The 15,093-nt window shown below is 45.1% G+C and overlaps 1 protein-coding gene across 1 annotated transcript in view; it reads left to right on the forward strand.

The window, feature by feature from the left end:
• The window catches only part of LOC124788468 (ATP-binding cassette sub-family G member 1), a 522,704-nt gene that overhangs the window by 218,285 nt on the left and 289,326 nt on the right, over positions 1–15,093 (forward strand). Inside the window, exon 4 of the mRNA XM_047255738.1 lies at positions 3,779–3,968. Within this exon, the coding sequence (XP_047111694.1) occupies positions 3,779–3,968 (190 nt within the window). The remainder of the gene's footprint in view (positions 1–3,778; positions 3,969–15,093) is intronic.

Raw genomic sequence — 15,093 nt, forward strand, 5'->3', positions numbered from 1 at the left:
GTTGGTGGTATATTTTTAGTTGCGTGGTACATCGACATGAAGAAATGGTAGAGTGGGTCACTGGCAGATTTTGAATCTTCAATCTTTTTACATTCAGTAGTTCTTCCTTTTGCTCTTTATTCACACTGCACGTCAAGTTTCTTCATTTTCTTTTATTGTGCTGGGTGCTTAATTAAAGAGGAAACATCAAGTTGCGCAGGCCCTCTGTTTGAGATGTGACTTTCTCACAACTCTCAATATTTGCAACACCTTCGTTGTCGTTCTGAGGGAGCACCCTGAGTGAGCACGTGCGGCGCTCGCGTGCAGTATACTGTTGTCAGGAGACTGCGCGGCGAAGACGGGAACGGGCACTGTGCAGATCTTCCCTGCCCTGCACCTCAGTTTTGCGCCGTTGTACGAGGTCTGTTCAAATAATTCTGGAGCTTTCATAATTTCGCCAATAGTGTGTTGCAGCGGAATGGGGTTGGCATCCCTGCTCACACCTGTGTTCAACGTGTAACTGCCGGATGTTTAATTGTTGTATGTCAGTTATTGTTCAGTGCTCTGTTGAGGAGAACTTTGTGTCACACGGTTTGCGAAATTCTAGATGGAAGAGTTAGAGGAACAACGCGTCTGTATTGAATTTTGAGTTAAACTCAAGAAAACCTGAACAGAGGTACGGCCAGCTGATGCAAGAAGTCTACAGAGACGAATGATTAAGCCGTACTCAGTGTTACGAATGGTTCACATGGGTTAAAAATGGCCAGACGGAAGTTAAAGATGACCCTCGCTCAGGAAGCCCTTCGACGTCTGCCGACCACGCTCACGTCAGGAACGTCAACGAAATTGAGCGTGCCAATCGAAAACTGACTGTCCGAGAGATTGCAGAAGAATGTAACATTTCAGTTGGATCATGTCGTGAAATCCTAACACAGCATCTTGGAGTGCATCGTGTTGACGCCAAGTTCGTCCCACAGCTCCCGAGTCAAGGCCAGAAAGACCGCCTGTGAAATCACTGTGCTGCCTCATCCTCTGTACTCTCAAGACCTGGCCCCTGCGAACTTTTTTTTTATTTCCGAAGCTGAAAAGCCCATTAAAAGGAAGAAGATCTGTAACGGCACACAAGATGAAAGAAAATTGGCAGACAGCGTTTCGCACGGTCCAACAAGAGACGTACCAAAACTGCTTCCGGAAGTGGAAACGGCGTTGGGAGCGGTGTATCAATTGTGGAGAGAGTATTTCGAAGGGGACCAAGCACAATAAGTAATAGGTAAGGGTAGAAACATTTTGTGGACAAAATTCCGGAATTTTTTTGAACAGACGTTTAATTTTGAACAGAACAGAACGTTTTGAACAGAATTTAATTTTCACAAGGGTATCGCCAGGAGTGCCCCAGAGTAGTGTGATAGGACAGCTGTTGTTCTCTACGTATATAAATGATTTGGTGGACGGGATGGACAACATTCTGTAGTTGTTTGCTGATGATGCCGTGGTGTACGGTAAGATGTCAAAGTTGGGTGACTGTAGAAGGATACAAGACGACGTAGATATAATTTCCAGTTGGTGTGATGAATGACAGCTAGTCCTAAATGTCGAAAAATGTAAGTTAATGCGGATGAGTAGGACGAGCAAACCTGTAATGATGGGATATAGTATTAGTAGTGTCCAGCTTGACACAGTCAATTTGTTTAAATATCTTGTCGTAACGTTGCAAAGCGATGAGGTGGAGCGACCATGTGAAAACTATGGTAGGGAAGGCAAATGGTAGATTTCGATTTATTGGGAGAATTTTGGGAAAGGAGACCGCATATAGGACGCTGGTGCGACCTATTCTTGAGTACTGCTCCAGTGTTTCGCATCCATACCAGATCGTATTGAAGGAAGACATCGGAGCAATTCAGAGGAGGGCAGTTAGATTTGTTACCGGTAAGTTCGAACAAAACGTAAGTGTTACGGATGCTTCGGGAACTCAACTGGGAATCCCTGGAGGGAAGGCGGTGATCTTTTCAGGAAGACTAAAGAAAATTCTTTACAGACGAATGGAAAAACTGGTAGAAGCCGTCCTCGGGGAAATCAGTTTGGATTCCGTAGAAATGTTGGAACACGTGAGGCAATACTGACCCTACGATTTATCTTAGAAGCTAGAATAAGGAAAGGCAAAAATACGTTTCTAGCATTTGTAGACTTAGAGAAAGCTTTTGACAATGTTGACTGGAGTACTTTCTTTCAAATTCGAAAGGTGGCAGGGGTAAAATACAGGGAGCGAAAGGCTATTTACAATTTGTACAGAATCCAGATGGCAGTTATAAGAGTCGGGGGACATGAAAGGAAGCAGTGGTTGGGAAGGGAGTGAGACAGGGTTGTAGCCTCTCCCCGATGTAATTCAATCTGTATATTGAGCAAGCAGTAGAGGAAACAAAAGAAAAATTCGGAGTAAGTATTAAAATACATGGAGAAGAAATAAAAACTTTGATGTTCGCCGATGACATTGTAATTCTGTCAGAGACAGCAAAGAACTTGGAAGAGCAGTTGAACGGAATGGACAGTGTCTTGAAAGGAGGATATAAGATGAACGTCAACAAAAGCAAAACGAGGATAATGGAATGTAGTCGAATTAAGTCGGGTGATGCTGAGGGAATTAGATTAGGAAATGAGACACTTAAAGTAGTAAAGGAGTTTTGCCATTTGGGGAGCAAAATAACTGATGATGGTCGAAGTAGAGAGGATATAAAATGTAGACTGGCAGTGGCAAGGAAAGCGTTACTGAAGAAGAAAAATTTGTTAACATCGAGTATAGATTTAAGTGTCAGGAAGTCGTTTCTGAAAGTATTTGTATGGATTGTAGCCATGTATGGAAGTGTAACATGGACGATAAATAGTTTAGACAAGAAGAGAATACATGCTTTCGAAATGCTGTGCTACAGAAGAATGCTGAAGATTAGACGGGTAGATCACGTAACTAATGAGGAGGTACTGAATAGAATTGGGGAGAAGAGAAATTTGTGGCACAACTTGACTAGAAAAAAGGATTGATTGATAGGACATGTTCTGAGGCGCCAAGGGATCACCAATTCAGTATTGGAGAGCAGCGTGAGCGTAAAAATCGTAGAGGAGTTTGTGGCACAACTTGACAAGAAGAAGGGACTGGTTGGTAGGACATGTTCTGAGGCATCAAGGGATCACAAATTTACCTTTGGAGGGCAGCTTGGAGGGTAAAAATGGTAGAAGGAGACCAAGAGATGAATACACTAAGCAGATTCAGAAGGATGTAGGTTGCAGTAGGTACTGGGAAATGAAGAAGCTTGCACAGGATAGAGTAGCATGAAGAGCTGCATCAAACCAGTCTCTGGACTGAAGACCACAACAACAACAAGAAAGAAAATTTAGAGAACCGGTATTTTTATTGTAAGCTGGCTGCCGAACGATTCTACTGCCGTCCACATACATCGCGCGTAAGGACCACGGAGATACGAGAAATTAGGACTCATACGGAGGTGTACAGCCGTTTTCCCTTCGCTCTATTTGCGAGTGTAACAAGAGGGGAAATGACAAGTAGTGGTCCAGGGTAGCCTGTGCCACGCACCTTACGGTGGCTTGCGGAGTGTCGACGTAGATATACACATAGATGTAGAAACATTTGCTACACTGCCCTGCCCTGCCCTGCTCTTCGCTACCTGCTTCCCAACATGTGCCTGGCCATACCGCCGCTACCCTGCACAGTGGGTCCACCGTGGCGGCTGACACTTGCAGTGGACGAGACCGCTGCGTCCTGCTGTACCCTGCCCTCGTCGTGTTGCAGGCGGTCTGGCGTGAGCGGCGAATTGCTGCTGGGCGGCTCTCCGCGGGACGAGGCGCACTTTCGGCGCGTGTCGTGCTACCTCATGCAGGAGGACCTGCTGCAGCCGCGGCTCACCGTGCGTGAGCTCATGCTTCTCGCTGCCGAGCTCAAGATGCCCGCCAGGTGCTCGCGCAGGCACCGCGAGGAGACGGTGCGTACTGCCGCCACGCCGCTCCGCACTGCGCCCCGATTAGCCCACTCAACCAAGACAGCAAAGGGCCAATAAGGGAAAAAATTAGTCACAGATTTTCGTACGATATTAGCAGTGAGTGCCATAAACGACGTACTATTTTTTTTTTTTAATTCCAACCATTGTGGTCTGGGGTCTGAGCGTGAGGGGGTGAAGATGAGATCATATAAACGTCACCTTCTTAGGTTTTTCTCGAGTAACTAAAAAACGGTGACCTGTAGCGATAAATTTTCCCAATAAAAAGAATAAACGACGACGGCTTGCTAAAAAGTAACGCCTCCCAATGTGTTATGTGAAAACTCTCAAAGCCTTTTCTATAAACGAACTGTATTAACTTTCTACATCTTTATCCTTGATGATTACGTATTTATTTCTTCATCCTAGTGACGAACACATTCCTCCCAGCGAGAGACTAGTTTCTTAATGCCATGGCTGTAGAATGTTTGAGTTCCTTGACGGAACCACAGACTCACCTCTCCTTACACCACTTCATCACTATCAAAGTGAAGTCCTCAAAGATGTTCTTTAAGTTCTGGAAACACGCGAAAATCAGATGCGCCCACTGTATGAAGGTAACACCACCGTGTTAAGCGCTTCAATTCGGGGCGCTCTGACGGCAGAGGGTTGCATCTTGCGACATCGAAGCGAGGAAGTCGAGCGAGTAATACGCACGTCATATAATGCTTCAACCGATACTGAAAACAGAAGTAAAATATCGGAGGCATTACTTGTCAACACGCTCCAGTACGTTTCATTTCTTACAAAAAAAAAAAAAAAAAAAAAAAAAAAAAAAAAAAAAAAAAAAAAAAAAAAAAAAAAAAAAAAAAAAAAACTCGCTGGTTATTAAAATGCGTTATAACGATATAAAACTAATGTTTATTGTTAAACGAAGTGGGTTATGAACAAATATTAAATGTGTGTACCAAGTTCTGCAGTAGCGAGGCATTATGGGAATAAATTGTATCTGGTGGTTCAACAGTGCGTAGGGGACGGAGAGCGGGGAGCGGGGGGGGGGGGGGGGAGTTAAGGTAGAAGCCTGAGGGAGGGTAGGTCTCCAGATTGTAGTCATGCATTTCCCTATTTCGTAGGTCATCAAAATGAAGAGCGAGCAGGCGATTCCCCACGCTTTCTACCCCACTACATCACAAGAAGTAACTACAGGTATTTGGCAAGCTGACGAGGCAATGCACAGACATTCGCAGGTGATGTTTATTTTCCACAAAATGCATTAACACCACGCGGAATACACACATGAGTTACTAATAATACTAAGCAATAGATGTACATACACTGCTGGCCACCGTAAATGCAACACCAAGAAACACAAGAGGTAGCACAACAAAATTTATTTTGTAGATAACATGTTGACCAAGTATCAAATGATTACGTTTACAGACGTCTGCGACATGTGGTTCCTGCCAGAATCAGTAGCCAGAGTAGCCGCCATTGTTGGAGATCACCGCTGCCACACGTCTCGGCATTGAGTCAAAGAAACGTTGGATGTGTTCCTGGGTACAGCAGCCCAAGCAGCCTCCACACGTTGCCAAAGATTATCTGGTGTGGCAGCTGGGGATGTAATCTGTGTCACTCGTTGAGCAACCATGGACCACATGTTTTCTATCGACAAAAGATCCGGAGAGCGAGCCGGCCAGGAAAGCACTTCAATCTGGTTATTGACGAAGAACCTTTGGACAATGCGTGCCACGTGTGGTCGCGCATTATCCTGTTGAAATATGGCTGTGGCCGAGCCCTGAAGGTAAGGAAGGACAACTGCCTCCAGCACCTCGGATATGAAGCGCCGGCTATTTAAAGTACCGGCAATGCGTACTAGAGGCGTGCCAGAGTAATACCCAATACCGCCCCATGCCATAATACCCGGTACAAGACCAGTGTGGCGGTGCATAATGCAGCTGTCCAGCATCCTCTCTCCACGGTGTCTCCACACTCGAATCCGACCATCGTGGTGCTGCAGACAGAAGCGTGCCTCGTCAGTAAAGACAACGTCATTCCATTCTGTCGTCCACATCCGTCTGTTATCACACCATTGGCGACGGAGACGTCTGTGGTTCTGCGTCAATGGTAGACGAAGCAATGGACGTCTTGCGGACAGACCACTCTGTTGTAAACGGCGTCGAATGGTAGGCGCAGACACTGGATGATGCGTTACAGACGCAATGTGCTGTGCTATGGTTCGGGATGTCACTGAGCGATCCGTCACTGCCATGCGCACAATTTGCCTATCAGCACGTGCAGTGGTGCACCGAGGTGAATGCGATCGACCACGTCGGTCCATCGTACCCTCCTGCATCTAACTGTCGCATATCCGCATTACAGTTGTTTGGTTTCGTCCAACACGACTAGCGATTTCTCTGTATGATAATCCACAGTCTCGGTAAGCCACTATCCTTCCTCTGTCGAACTCAGATACTTGATCAAACGATGTTCGCTGTTGTCTACCAGGCATAACTGATCGTCTTGTGAAACAACCACAAGGTAAACACACGTGCCGAACGTACACTCGTCGAAATCGCCAAGCCTTAAATGGCGCTATGAGGTGGCGCCACAGGCGCGCGTGATGTGCGTCTGAGCTGAAATTCTAATCAGTTGCATATCTCATCGCTGCAAACCCATGGTGTAAATTTCACTTGATTCGGATGCTTCCTTCAGGGTGTTGCATTTACGGTGGCCAGCAGTGTAGAATCTAGGATAAATTTCTGCACACTGTTCTTTCACTGCTCGAGGGCAATTAATGACAATTGTAAATAAGAAGTAAATAAGAAACTGAAAATTACACCACTATACACCACTGTACAGGACTGACATTCTGTCACGCTGACCATTCAGTTATCGGGGACGGACTTTTTTCAAAGTGATTCATAATTTCGAGTACAGTATATGTTCCAAAATCCTACTGCAAATTGATGTTAGTGATATGGGTCTGTAATTCAATGGGTTACTCCTATATCTTTTCTTGAATATTGGTGTGACCTGCGCTACTTTCCAGTCTGTAGGAACAGACCTTTCGTCAAGTGACGGTTGTATACGATTGCTAAGAAAGGCGCTATTGTGTCTGCATACTCTGAAAGGAACCTGATTGGTATACCATCTGGACCGGAACACTTGCCTTTCTTAAGTGATTTGAGTTGTTTCGCAACACCTGAGATATATACTTCATGTCACTCATGCTAACAGCTGTTTTGGTTTCGAATTCTGGAATATTTACTTCTTCTTCTTTCGTAAAGCAATGACGGAAAACTGTATTTAATAACTCCACTTTAGTGGCACCGTCGTCGGTAACATTTCCATCGCTATGGCGCAGTGACGGCATTGACTGTTTTTTGCCACTGGTGTACTTTGCATACGACCAGAATCTCTTTGGGTTTTCTACCATATTTTGAGACAATCTTTCTTTGTGGAAACCATTAAAAGCATCTTGCATTGACGTCCGCACTAAAATACCAGCTTCCGTGAAACTTAGCGTCTTGGAGTTCTTATATGCAACACTTCTGGACCCATGATGTACAAATATGGTGAAAAGGAACTGGAAGCATATGAAATATGGTGCTATCGAAGAACGTTGAAAATGAAATGTACGGATAAGATAAGAAACGAACGAGCACTATAGAGTGTGGGCGAGAAAGAAATCTGTAGCAGAACATTAGCACAAGAAGCAAAAAGATACCTACAGCATGCTGGAAATACACTCCTGTAAATTGAAATAAGAACACCGTGAATTCATTGTCCCAGGAAGGGGAAACTTTATTGACACATTCCTGGGGTCAGATACATCACATGATCACACTGACAGAACCACAGGCACATAGACACAGGCAACAGAGCATGCACAATGTCGGCACTAGTACAGTGTATATCCACCTTTCGCAGCAATGCAGGCTGCTATTCTCCCATGGAGACGATCGTAGAGATGCTGGATGTAGTCCTGTGGAACGGCTTGCCATGCCATTTCCACCTGGCGCCTCAGTTGGACCAGCGTTCGTGCTGGACGTGCAGACCGCGTGAGACGACGCTTCATCCAGTCCCAAACATGCTCAATGGGGGACAGATCCGGAGATCTTGCTGGCCAGGGTAGTTGACTTACACCTTCTAGAGCACGTTGGGTGGCACGGGATACATGCGGACGTGCATTGTCCTGTTGGAACAGCAAGTTCCCTTGCCGGTCTAGGAATGGTAGAACGATGGGTTCGATGACGGTTTGGATGTACCGTGCACTATTCAGTGTCCCCTCGACGATCACCAGTGGTGTACGGCCAGTGTGGGAGATCGCTCCCCACACCATGATGCCGGGTGTTGGCCCTGTGTGCCTCGGTCGTATGCAGTCCTGATTGTGGCGCTCACCTGCACGGCGCCAAACACGCATACGACCATCATTGACACCAAGGCAGAAGCGACTCTCATCGCTGAAGACGACACGTCTCCATTCGTCCCTCCATTCACGCCTGTCGCGACACCACTGGAGGCGGGCTGCACGATGTTGGGGCGTGAGCGGAAGACGGCCTAGCGGTGTGCGGGACCGTAGCCCAGTTTCATGGAGACGGTTGCGAATGGTCCTCGCCGATACCCCAGGAGCAACAGTGTCCCTAATTTGCTGGGAAGTGGCGGTGCGGTCCCCTACGGCACTGCATAGGATCCTACGGTCTTGGCGTGCATCCGTGCGTCGCTGCGGTCCGGTCCCAGGTCGACGGGCACGTGCACCTTCCGCCGACCACTGGCGACAACATCGATGTACTGTGGAGACCTCACGCCCCACGTGTTGAGCAATTCGGCGGTACGTCCACCCGGCCTCCCGCATGCCCACTATACGCCCTCGCTCAAAGTCTGTCAACTGCACATACGGTTCACGTCCACGCTGTCGCGGCATGCTACCAGTGTTAAAGACTGCGATGGAGCTCCGTATGCCACGGCAAACTGGCTGACACTGACGGCGGCGGTGCACAAATGCTGCGCAGCTAGCGCCATTCGACGGCCAACACCGCGGTTTCTGTTGTGTCCGCTGTGCCGTGCGTGTGATCATTGCTTGTACAGCCCTCTCGCAGTGTCCGGAGCAAGTATGGTGGGTCTGACACACCGGTGTCAATGTGTTCTTTTTTCCATTTCCAGGAGTGTATTAGGCTTGGCGTTGGAAGTGCGGAAGAGAGGGAAAATAAAAGGGCAGACAAATACTAGAATATGTAAAACGTACTACATTAAATATTTGGTATAATACGTATTCCGCGTTGCATAAGACGCAAAATGATGGCCGGCAAGAAAAACTAATCGAAATTCTGAAGACGAAAAATAGGTCATAGGAGACGGAGCTCTAATTCAGACTATACAAGGATGGGTATGAAATTTGTTATATATCACATAGAATTCTTGCTGGAGCCGTAATCTCAATCGGCTCAACTGTTTCAATCAGCTCATGCTAAATTTTACCGAAATTTTCCGTTTATTGTGGGTAAGACATGCATATGGCTCTTATCTGCTGTTTAATTTATCCCAGCAATATTGTCAGTTTCTTCATACAGCTGTATCACACAGTTTATTTCGATGTTTAGTTCCTGTACACTCGAGTCTTGCAATCCAAATCGTGTTAATTCTCGTAATTAAAAATGGTTCCACTTTTTCGTGTCACATACAATACTATGTCTCATTGTCTGTTGGAACCAACGCAAGAACAACTTGAGTGTAAATTCGATGACTATAAAGCAGATAATACTCTTTGCCTGGAACATATTTCACTTCTGAAAACAATCATCACATATCAAAAATTTTGTAATAAGAAAGTGGGTTGTACATTGATAGAGGAAAAAAAATCACTTGACTCAGCTGACCGTAATTCTCTCTTACAGATTTTGAAGGAACGTAGTCTCGACCTTGAAACCATTGCAATCTTTAGAAAAACGCTAAATGGCCCAAAATTAAAAGCAAAGTTCATGGGAGGAAATTTGTAACATTTTGAAATTAAAACAGGAATGGGATAACGAAATGGACTCCATCAGTTAGTTTTCAACTGCGTCTTAGCAAAGTATCTGTGGCGAAATCTAATATCGGAGCTTAAAAAAGACTGATTAAATTATGAAGAACTAATATTATGATAAATAACTAAGCTTTTGCGTAAGACCTGGCGAATGTCATTCAGGACACAAACAGGTCAAAAGTAAACAGACATCAGTAAGAAAATAGCAGAAGGGCACGTCTCCAAATCTGATTTGAAAAACAAGATACATGTCTAGCAACAGCCCAGCATCCAAATTTCTAGAAACTAAATACGAATAAATCGAGAAAGTCACTCATTTAAATTTTTAGTTTGAATTATTCAAGATACTATACTGCAAAAGTTTTTATGAAATTACTTAACATAAAACGGAAACAACCTTTCGACATATACCAAAACATATTCACAACAGAAATTAAACTCAAAATCCCCAAATCGGAATACAATACGATTTTCAAATAAAAGTTTCTTCTGGTACAGAAACACTCATATTAAGCAGAAAGGGAGACATCGAAGTAATTCTAGAGAGAGAACTAAAGTTAATCAAATTTTAGGCGTGAAATTCACTGGAGAAGGAACATACAGGCAGAGCAGATAAGGGAATACAAATGTATACCAACATTTATTCGGATATCAAGAAACAGAAGTTAAACATGTATGGGCGTCTTAACAGAATGGAACCAGCCAGATGTAGTAGAAGATTTGCAGAATTCTATGAAACTCGCAGTAAACTTATAATTGAGTTAATGAAAACGTACGCAGGAAAAAAGAAGTCCTGAGTAGAAAAAAAATTTAGACATACAAATCATTACTGGACTTTTATCTAGGCGGAAAAACCCAGGAACACCAGAACTAATTGGTCAGAGGTGAAGAAAACTGCATGATCTCAGACAATGAAAAGTAAACTGGCGGCAAAGAAAGAAGAAATGAAAATTCTGAAATGCTGTCTGCTCTACTTCTCAGAGCTAAATGAGAGCCTGAAAAGTAACGGATGACGTATTCTGTAAACATGCAGAACAAGAATAATGCGACTAGCTTGTTAGTGACAATTTCCTGGAGAACGCTCAATCTCCAGCTGTTCGTAATCACGCTGCGCCTCACCCAGACTGTATGTGCAAACACCTTTATCTCCATCTCATATTTTCAGGTTTGCAAGGGAAGCTAGCTGATGCTGTCACGCAGAGGGTACAGAGTTGCGGCGTCCATGTCTCACAGCGACCACATGGGTGATAGCGTTGACTATTGAACCTTTCGCCAGGCAAATGTCCATAGAGTTCACGTGAAAAAATGAAATTCAGGACACATACAGTTTCCTATTGCGTTGTAATAGGGAGTTGAATTTGAAATATTCTAGCATAATGCGGACCAATATATACGATAGCGCTATTCGAGACTTTTAATGAAAAGTCTAGTATTTTAGTGCCGATGGAACTGTCATACTCAGCTCGGTATAGATGTCTTAAAAGAGGTCATTTTGAAATATTACTAACTGTAGTTGTTAGACTCGTGTGAATCAATGTCCACTTCCGATTACATAAAAAGATTGTCTTCACTGACCATGCAGTCATTTATGAGACTTTGCAGTCTGCATGATTTTAATAAATTCATCAAATTTATACGTTTAGATGCGATTCCCTCATTCAGCTTTGTTATACAAATAAATGACATCGTCTGTAACGGATGAAAAATTGACTCGCTCGTTTCCAAGTATATCTGCTCCTCCTGTGATTCTTTGACAGAGTATTCGTTATTTCCAGCTGAAATTTATAACAGAAATCAGTTAGTCTTTCTCCTTCGTCATTCCTTGTCCCAAGCCCATATTCTCCTGTAACCTTTTCTTCTACTCCTTCGCCTACAACTGCATTCCGGTCCCCCACGACTATTAGAGTTACATCTCCACTTACGTACTGTGTGATCCTCATATACTTTCTCTATCTCCCCATCTTCACCGTTCTCGTCGCCACAGAAAGGTAAACGATCTTCTCCCTTTCCGTAACAATGTAAGGCCTCACACAAGTCTGCGCTCCCTAGAGGAGCTCACAAAACCTCGTTGGATTGTTCAAAAATGGCTCTAAGCAGTATGGGATTCATCTGCCGGCCGCAGTGGCCGAGCGGTTCTAGGCGCTACAGTCTGGAACCGCGCGACCGCTGCTGTCACAGGTTCGAATCCTGCCTCGGACATGGATATCTGTGATGTCCTTAGGTTAGTTAGGTTTAAGTAGTTCTAAGTTACAGGGGAATGATGATCTCAGCAGTTAAGTCCCATAATGTTCAGAGCCAAATGAACCATTTTTCTCCACCTTCGCCGGCCGTGGTGGCCGAGCGGTTCTAGGCGCTACAGTCTGGAACCGCTACGGTCACAGGTTCGAATCCTGCTTCGGGCATGGATGTGTGTAATGTCCTTAGGTTAGTTAGGTTTAAGTAGTTCTAAGTTCTAGGGGACTGATGACCTTAGAAGTTAAGTCCCATGCTCAGAGCCATTTGAACCATTTCTCCATATTCAGATTGCGGCGTCGTCATGTATACCTGAACTATCGTTGTCGGTGTTCGTTTGCTGTCGAGTCTGATAAGAACAACCCTATCACTGAACGGTTCACAGAAACACGCTCTCTGCCCTACCTTCCTGTTCATACCGAATCCTACTCCCGTTATACCATTTTCTGCTGCTACTGATATTACCCTATACTGATCTCACCAGGAAGCCTTGTCCTCTTTCCATTTCACTTCACAAACCCCTACTAATCTAGATTGAACCTTTGCATTTCCCTTTTCAGATTCTCTTAGTTTTCCTACCACGTTCAAGCTTCTGACATTCCACGCCCCGACTCGTAGAACGTTATGCTGTCGTTGATTTTTCAGTCTTTTTCTCGTGGTCATCTCCCACATGGCACTCCCTCCCGGAGATCCGAATGGGGGACTATTCCGGAATCTTTTGCTAACGGAGAGATCATCATGACACTTTTTCAATTACAGGCCACATGTGTTGTGGATACACACTACGTGTCTTTAATGCAGTGGTTTCCATTGCCTTCTGCATCCTCATGCCGTTGATCATTGCTGATTCTTCGCCTTTAGGGGCAGTTTCCCACCGCAAGGACAAGAGATTGCCTTGAAGCTCTGTCCGCTCCTCCGCCCTCTTGGCAAGGCCGTTGGCAGAATGAGGGTGACTCCTTCATGGCAGAAGTCTTCGACTGCCAGTGCTGATTATTAATCAAAATTTAAACACTGGCGGGATTCGAACCCAGGACCGACGACGTTTTAATTACCCATCAAAGAAAAAAAAATGGTTCAAATGGCTCTGAGCACTATGGAACTTAACAACTATGGTCATCAGTCCTCTAGAACTTAGAACTACTTAAACCTAACTAACCTAAGGGCATCGCACAACACCCAGTCATCAGGAGACAGAGAAAATCCCTGACCCCCCCCCAATCAAAGACGCTACCCCCTTTTTTTTGTTGTATTTGTCCGTAGCGGATGTCACATGACATCCGTTGAAGTTCGTTGTTGATCCATTCACACAGTTTTTTTTATTACAGAGACCAGCACCAGCCAGTTCTCTAACCGAACACGCTGACCGTGCCGGTCCCCCCTAGACCACGGGTGCATGTGCTATAAGTAGCTAATTAAATGGCGTCTGTAACGGAGATGCATTCCAGACACAGAGCTGTCAATGAATTTCTTTTAGCGGGAAAGAAGAGCGTCGCAGAAACTCATAGGTGCTTGCAGTGGACAAAAGCAGGGTGAGTCGTTCGGCGAGGCTTCTGCTGCCATCGCATTAAGGTCGCGCGAATCTGTCTGATCTCCCGCGAGCCGGTCGGCCGCACGCAGCTGTGACTTATCCACTGTTGGAACCTACGGACACTGTCATTCGAAGTGACAGACTGATCATAATCGGACACGTCTCTGTTGGTAGTGCTAACACACTCGCCCACCAATTGGAATCCTCAGAGGTGTGAGCCAATTGGGTTACTCGCCACCTAACCGACGACTATAAAGAGCAACGAAAGTCCGTCTGTGCGGAATTATTAACGCCATACAAGGCTGATAGTGACGGTTTTCGTCCCAGGCGATGAAACATGGGTTAATCTCTTCGTACCGGAAACAAAACGGCAATCTATTTAATGGCACCAATACCGCCTCTTCTCCGAAGAAAAAGTTCAAAGCTGAACCCTCAGCGGGTAAAATCATGGCGCCCGTCTTGTAGGACTCTGAATGGGTTATTCTGATCTTCTTGGTGCAACGATCAACCCTGAGGTGTACTGTGCTACCCTCAGGAAACTGAAGAAATTACTTCACCGTGCTCGTCGCCACAGAAAGGTAAACGGTCTTCTCCTTCTCCATAACAATGCAAGACCTCACACAATTCTGTGCACCCTAGAGGAACTCACAAAACTTCGTTGAATTGTTCAAAAATGGCTCTAAGCAGTATGGGACTAAACTTCTGAGGTCATCAGTCCCTTAGAACTACTTAAACCTAACTAACCTAAGGACATCACACACATCCACGCCCGGGGCAGGATTCGAACCTGCGACCGTAACAGCAGAGAGATTCCGGACTGAAGCGCCTAGAACCGCTCGACCACAGCAGCCGTCCGTTGGATTGTTCTTCCTCATCCAAATTACAGCCCGGATATCGCACCTTCCAACTTCCGTGAATTATGTTCTCCACGGGAAGCAGTACGTGGAAGATGAGGAGGTTATTGATGCAACAGGACGTTGGTTTCAGCGTCGGAAGCAGAGTGGTACCATGCGGACATACAGGCTCTCCAGTGATGTGGTGTAACGTCATCGTATTCATAGCAAATTATGTTAAAAACAGAGTTTTGTTGCCAGAATAGCGGAATAATATGGTATATTGGAAGCCTGAATAAAACCAACCTGCTATGAGAAAAGAAAGTGTTGCGTTACTTTTTGAACGCGCCCCTTATATCAGATCATATTAACGTGCTACTCTTGTCAATGTAATTAGCGGGCGCCATCTTTAGCCTTTGGAGATATCACCAATATATCTATCCCGTCCAGAAAGCTATACATTCAAGTCAACATAGTGACTCTCCGTCCCAAATGAGAAACAACTGACTTAAAACA

Source organism: Schistocerca piceifrons, chromosome 3 (assembly GCF_021461385.2).
Source record: "Schistocerca piceifrons isolate TAMUIC-IGC-003096 chromosome 3, iqSchPice1.1, whole genome shotgun sequence".
Lineage (NCBI taxonomy): Eukaryota > Metazoa > Arthropoda > Insecta > Orthoptera > Acrididae > Schistocerca > Schistocerca piceifrons.